This window comes from Brassica rapa, chromosome A03 (assembly GCF_000309985.2).
Source record: "Brassica rapa cultivar Chiifu-401-42 chromosome A03, CAAS_Brap_v3.01, whole genome shotgun sequence".
Taxonomy (NCBI): Eukaryota; Viridiplantae; Streptophyta; class Magnoliopsida; order Brassicales; family Brassicaceae; genus Brassica; species Brassica rapa.
The window spans coordinates 35,994,867-36,001,934 of NC_024797.2; the positions used below are offsets into that span (position 1 = coordinate 35,994,867).

General features: G+C 49.9%; 1 protein-coding gene across 1 annotated transcript; it reads right to left on the reverse strand.

Moving 5' to 3' along the window:
* Positions 1 to 5,496: 5,496 nt before the first annotated feature.
* On the reverse strand, positions 5,497 to 6,747 carry LOC103848235. Its single transcript, XM_033287683.1, has 2 exons — positions 6,544 to 6,747; positions 5,497 to 6,428 (listed from the first exon to the last, which is right to left on the reverse strand). Exons 1-2 carry the CDS (start codon positions 6,682 to 6,684, stop codon positions 5,556 to 5,558), a joined length of 1,014 nt encoding a protein of 337 aa, XP_033143574.1. The 5' UTR covers positions 6,685 to 6,747; the 3' UTR covers positions 5,497 to 5,555.
* Between the last annotated feature and the right edge of the window lie 321 nt (positions 6,748 to 7,068).

Below are 7,068 nucleotides of genomic sequence, written 5' to 3' on the forward strand. Positions count from 1 at the left end.
ACACTCCCCTCCGACAGATGATGGCGACCAATCGCATCATGACGAGGAGTCAACCTCCGACAAAGAAAAACCAAAAGCTCGGCGAAAGATTTTCACAATCCGAGCCACGCCATCTACAACGGCAATGCCGGAGGACGATCTACGTCACTCACTCAACCAAAAACCCGGAAAGACGGTCGAAAGCCCCACTCTCACTGACACCTCGGCGCGAACAATAGGAAGCAGCAGTACGCTTATGGAGATCGATGGCGCGCCGCCTAGGATCAGTCGTTCCATAAGGAAGCTCAATGTCTCAGACGCTCGACACGTCCTAGACGCAAAGAGAAAAGATCCACTCCATCGGCAAGACAAACTTAAACGGGAACTGTTGTCAAGCAACCAATCCGATTGTGTCGAGATGACTGATCTTCGAATTAAGCTTAACTCGAAGATCCCGGATCTTCGCGAAAAACTCAAACGATGCAAGATCGACCGTTCCAAAGCGGCGCCAGAGCCAATCGCTCCATTTCAACGCAAGACTCAAGATCTGCGTACACGTCTCAATTCACTTAGAGCTGAACGAACGGTACAACCCGAGGAAGAGCACCAAGAGCAGTTTCAGCACTTAAACGTGATCATGGGAGGATCCCCTCCTGGGAACGATTCTGTCAGATCTGTGAAAGCGTTCCGAAGGAAGGCAATCACAACTAAGCGCTGGCCTACCACTCCAGAGGCTAGCCCTCCAATCACATTTTCTGTCGAAGACGCGGCAGGCATCCACATGCCGCACAACGATTCACTCCTCGTTGACGTCGGAATTAGTGACTGCACGGTCACCAAAGTCCTCGTAGACACTGGCAGTTCAGTCGATCTCATCTTTAAAAGAACACTCGTCAAGATGGGGGTAAGCCTCGACGATATGAAACCGTCCGCGCGGTTGCTAACAGGTTTTAACGGGTCAACCAAAACCATGCTCGGAACGATACGCTTGCGAGTATACGCCGAAGGCATCACCAAAAACGTCAAGTTCTCCGTCATCGACGTTCACGCTCCATATAACGCAATCCTAGGCACACCATGGATCCATGCGATGAAGGCTATCCCTTCGACCTATCACCAATGTATCAAATTTCCTGGTAACGAAGGACGGATCATTACTCTTCGGGGCAACCAAGCAGCTGCTCGAGATCTCCTCGTCGCTGAGATAAAAAACCGCAAGGCGACTTCCCACGTTAACTCAGTCGCCAAACCAATCCAGAAGATATACCCTTTCAAGGAAGAGATTCTCGAGGTAACCATCGACGACAGTGACCAAGCCAAGATCGTTCGAGTCGGCGCCCACCTTCCCGACGACACGAAAGACAAGATCATTTTGTTTCTCAGGGATAACATCTCTACTTTCGCTTGGTCTACCTCCGACATGAAAGGGATCGACCCGGGCGTCACTACACACGAGTTCAACGTCGACCCAACATTCAAACCAATTCGTCAAAAAAGGTGCAAGCTCGGCCCCAAACGATCAAAGGCCGTCAATGAAGAGGTCGACCGACTGCTGAACGCAGGCTCCATCACGAAAGTGAAGTATCCCGAACGGCTGGCAAACCCAGTCGTCATAAAGAAGAAGAATGGCAAATGGAGGGTCAGCGTCGATTTCACAGACCTCAACAAAGCATGTCCTAAAGACAGCTTCCCTCTCCCTCACATCGATCGACTAGTCGAATCAACAGCGGGAAACGAACTGCTGACATTCATGGATGCCTTTTCCGGTTACAACCAAATAATGATGCATCCAGACGATCGAGAGAAAACAGCTTTCATCACTGACCGCGGGATATACTGCTACAAAGTAATGCCCTTTGGTCTCAAGAATGCTGGCGCGACATACCAACGACTCGTCAATAAAATGTTCGCCGAGCGATTGGGAGTCACAATGGAAGTGTACATTGATGACATGCTGGTAAAGTCCCGAAAGGCAGCCGACCATATCGACCATCTCAAAGATTGTTTCTTCATTTTGAACAAGTACGGGATGAAGCTTAATCCAACGAAATGCACTTTCGGCGTAACGTCCGGCATATTCCTTGGATATATAGTCACTCAAAGGGGAATCGAGGCAAACCCAAAGCAAATAACCGCCATCCTTGATCTTCCTAGTCCAAAAAACAGTCGCGAGGTGCAACGGCTGACCGGTCGAATCGCCGCCCTCAATCGATTTATATCACGATCGACCGATAAGTGCCTCCCGTTTTATGATCTGCTGCGCGGCAACAAGAAATTCATTTGGAACGAACGCTGCGAGGAAGCATTCGAACAGCTCAAATGCTATCTTACAACACCGCCAGTGTTGGCCAAGCCGGACAAAGGTGACACGTTTTACCTTTACGTCGCAGTCTCCGACGCGGCTGTGAGTAGTGTGATCGTCAAAGATGAACGAGGCGAGCAGCGTCCAGTATTCTATACCAGCCAACGCATGACCGACGCAGAAACGCGGTACTCGACCCTCGAAAAGATGGCGTTGGCGGTTATGACTTCAGCAAGGAAACTTCGGCCTTATTTCCAATCTCATTCGATCGTCATCCTGACAAACCTACCACTACGAACCATCATGCAAAACTCCAATCACTCGGGTAGACTCTCAAAGTGGGCCATCGAGCTTGGTGAGTACGACGTCACGTTTCAGAGCAAACCAGCTGCGAAGTCCCAAGTGTTGGCCGATTTTCTCATCGAGCTATCGCCGGAACTCGAACAAGACTTACAACTGCCCAACGCCACCTGGATCCTGCACGTCGACGGATCATCCTCCACTAAAGGTTCAGGAATCAGTATCCACCTCCAATCCCCCACCGGGGAGTTGCTCCAGCAATCTTTCTGACTCGGTTTCAAAGCATCCAACAACAAAGCAGAATATGAATCCCTCATTGCTGGATTACGCCTTGCGCAAGCAGTCCAAACAAAGCACGTCCACACCTACTGCGACTCTCAATTGGTTGCTAATCAATTTAGCGGGGACTACGACGCTAGCAACGAGCGAATGGACGCTTACCTTAAAGTTGTGCAAGACCTAGCCAAAAAATTCGAGTCTTTTCAACTTACAAAGATTCCCCGCGGAGAAAACGTCTGCGCAGATGCTCTAGAGGCGCTCGGGAGCAGTCCAAAAGATCAAGTAAAGCGGACCATTCCAATTCAGCAGATTGACAAACCAAGCATCACTCTATCGCACGATGAGAGCGATCATGTAGTAACAATCGACGCAGCAGAAGGGATGGATATAAGCGAATCAGGCGATCGACCGAATGATACACCGCTTGACTGGCGAACCCCATTTATCCGTTTTCTCTCAGACGGATCACTTCCGCAAAACAAATGGGAAGCCCGTCGACTGAAAACCAAGAGTGCGAACTACGTTCTCATCGATGGAAGACTACGTTGTTGGAACAAGCCTCGATGTGGAAGAAGCGTCTCTCGCCATGGCCGAAACCCACAAAGGAGCAGCGGGGAACCATTCAAGCGGACGAGCGCTAGCCCTTAAAGTAAAAAGCCTCGGCTTTTACTGGCCAACCATGGTAACCGATTGCGAAACGTACGCACGCAAGTGCGACAAATACCAACGATACGCACCAAACGTACACAGCCCGACCGAAGCTCTGCGAACTATGACAGCTCCCTACCCATTCATGCGCTGGGGGATGGATCTCATCGGACCAATGCCAAGTTCCAGACAACGCAAATACGCCTTGATCATGACGGACTACTTCACCAAATGGGTCGAAGCGAAAGCACTCGTCCACATAACAGACAAAGAAGTCCAACACTTTGTTTGGAAGAACATCATTTGCAGGCACGGCCTTCCCTACGAAATCGTCACTGACAACGGCTCTCAGTTCATTTCTAACGACTTCCGCGGTTTTTTAGAACGATGGGGAATTTGCTTGAACACGGCGACGCCTCGCTACCCCCAATGCAACAGACAGGCCGAAGCCACCAACAAGACAATCCTGGATGGCATCAAAAAATGCTTGGACCTCAAAAAGGGACATTGGGCCGACGAGTTGGATGGAGTTCTTTGGTCACACAGAACAACCCTACGAAGTGCGACCGGTCAAACACCATTTTCTCTGGCATACGGAGTCGGGGCTATGGCTCCGGCGGAAGTCAACGTTACAAGTCTTCGCCAATCGAAGATGCCGCAGAACGAGAAACTCAACAGAGAAATGCTATTTGATGCCTTGGACGCAATCGAAGAACGAAGAGACCATGCGCTGCTCCGAATCCAGAACTACCAACACCTGGCCGAATCTTATTACAACAAGAAGGTTCGCGCTCGACCGTTAGAACTCAACGACCAAGTCCTCCGCAAAGTATTCGAAAACACGAAAGAATGGAAGGCCGGCAAGTTGGGGACAAACTGGGAAGGACCATACAAGATAGTCGAGATCGTTAAGCCTGGTGTCTATCGATTGGAAACCTCCACCGGCGACCCAGTGCCACGAGCGTGGAACGCCGCCAACCTTCGGAAGTACCTCATCTAACCGTCTCCCAAAAAAAAAAAAAAGGAGCGAATGACCTTACCGTCACTTTCGCTTAGAGCCGAACGAATGACAATACGTCACTTTCGCCCAGCTCCAGACAGATGACACCACGTCACTTCTGTCCAAACACCGAATGAGCACGTTTTCGTCACTTTTGCCTTAACTTATGGTAAATGACCAAGACGCCATTCGGTCAAATCGAACTACGATTGGCTTGATCCCTTTACCAGGGGTACGTAGGCAGCCTGTCATCAGGTCCAGCCATACTCCAAACAAACAAAAAACCCATATACATAAGTTGGAGTCCTCACCAAAGACACCGCGTGAACGCTTGTATGTCATTTCTGATCGACTCGGATGACTATACATCACACGGTCCGGACTCGCCATCAGCATCAATGGCAAATCCGTGATAAAGCCCCATCAACAGGAGCTTCTCGGTCCTCCATTTTTGAAGCCAAAGTCACCTAATTGGAGTACTCACCAAAGACATGGCGCGAACGGAAGCTTCTCGCAGCCCCATCAACGGAAGCTTCTCACGGGTTTAAAGCCCCATTATTTGCTCGACGGTCAAAGAAGCCAGAGATCATATATACACGTCGGCCAGCAAGAAGCTCGAGCTTAAGTTCGAAGATCAATAGGCTCACTGCGCCAAAATTCTTTTCGATCCTAAGACAAGTTCGCACATTGCTCGCAACTAGTCATAGTCGCTTCTCTAGCAGCCTTACTCCAAAGGCTAATCTTCTCTTTGTAAAAAAGATGCACACATGACCTTGACACGAACCATTTCGGATCGAAAATGTCATCACATCTCCATCACAAGAAGCTGAGCTAACACATTACATAGAATTTCAGGGGAGAGCGTCTGAAACTAGGAGAATAAAGAAGATCCAAAAGATACAACAACGGTTCCAGACCAAATGCAACAGCAAGCGGCCGACCAAACAAGAGACAGAGCTCAGAGGCCATAACAAAAGGTGCTAAATAATTAAAAAAAAAACATAAGTAGTAAAACAACAACAAGGTAGCACGATCAACCCTTGAAGGCTATTCTTCAATGGCTACTTCCGACGAAACAACACTTCCTGCTTCCGCGACCCCCGCAGGCGCAGAAACCCCAAGACTGTCCTGAGTAACCGCACGACCATCGGACGTGACAGCCGCCGATCGACAGGCAACGGCCGGATCCAAAGCAGCGGTCGAACTCTCACCACAAAGGACAGGAGATCGAAGAGCCGTCGCAGAATCAGAATCAACGGTGCCGAAGGTTGACCCAAATTGGTTCCCATAAGGAAGCAAGTCCCTACGAGGAGGTGAGAGAGCAAGATCGTGCTCCGTGATAACTTCAACACTAACGTTTTCTACCTCTTTCTTGAACTTCTCCTCGTTAGCAGTCAAAAGATCTTTCAGTTGTTGCGGGACAGACAGTCCCTTTGTCTCCAATAAACTCAACGCGTCCAAGGTTCCAAGAGCCGTACCGTGGAGTAGACGCTTCTCCTCCTTTTCATCTCGATCGGCAATATACTTCCAAAATTTGTCAAAACGCCTATTAGCCGCAGAAACCACGCAACTTCTCTCGGATAAAAGCTCGCGATTGCGAGATTGTCTCATGCGATCCATCGCTCTCTTCGTCTTCTCAAGCTCCTCGACCTTCTCCGCCTCTAGCCGAGAAATTGTGCTCCGGGCGGTCTCTAACTCCTCCTCAAGATCCGCGGCCGTCTGGATCGCTTGCCGACGCTTGCGGGAATAGCGACCTCGCTCAGCGGCCAACTCCTTATCCCTATCGTGCTTCTCCTTTCTAGCCGCTTCAAGCCCAGCCTCTTTTATCTTGATCGTCTCTTCCGCTTCCTTAAGGTCCAACGTCATCTTCTGCAAAGCTTTTTCGTACTCCATCACGAGAGCATTCTTCCGAGCAGCAGCCTAGACCAAGAGAAAGCCAACAAAAAGAAAAGGATCAATCGATGATAAGAAGATCGTCACCCAAAGGAACAAAATAAGTAAGCAATCAAACACAATCCCACAGACAAACGCCTACCTTCGCATCCGCACGAATTGATTCAGAAAATTTGTCTGGAAACGCAAACTCAGAAACAGATAGAGTCGTCTGCATCCCACCGTTGATCGGACGAGTCACCTCACCAGGCTCCCGGGTCCCCCCCCCCCCCCGAAGACTCATCTCCGCGCGGACCTGTAGAATCCTCTATGGGAGCAACTTCATCACCTTCCTCCACCTCGTCACCACCCATTGGTTTGAGTTGCGTTTGAGCAGCTTCTGTTTCATCTCCATCCAAAGGAGGATCAGCTGTCACCTCTTTGGAAGACTTAGTCCTCTTTCTCTTTTTCTTCGGCGGACGAATGTCAACGGATCCCTCAACGCCAGAATCAACTGTAACGATCACCGGCGCTGGCGCCCGATCGATCGATGTGTCCGCAACTGCGCTACCCGTCCCATCCGTGTTCACCGAAGGGCCGAAGTTTGCGTCCCTCAGTTGAGCAGCCAAGATTTCATTGTAGTCTGGATACACTCTAGAAGGCGTCCTCATGATCGGAAGTTTTAGTC

What these genes read in the sequence shown, in the direction of transcription:
- LOC103848235 (XM_033287683.1), bottom strand. Translation starts at nt 6,684, where the DNA reads ATGAGTCTTCGGGGGGGGGGGGGGACCCGGGAGCCTGGTGAGGTGACT. An exon ending in CAATTCGTGCGGATGCGAAG is followed by an intron (nt 6,429 to 6,543) that starts GTAGGCGTTTGT and finishes CTCTTGGTCTAG; the next exon opens with GCTGCTGCTCGGAAGAATGC.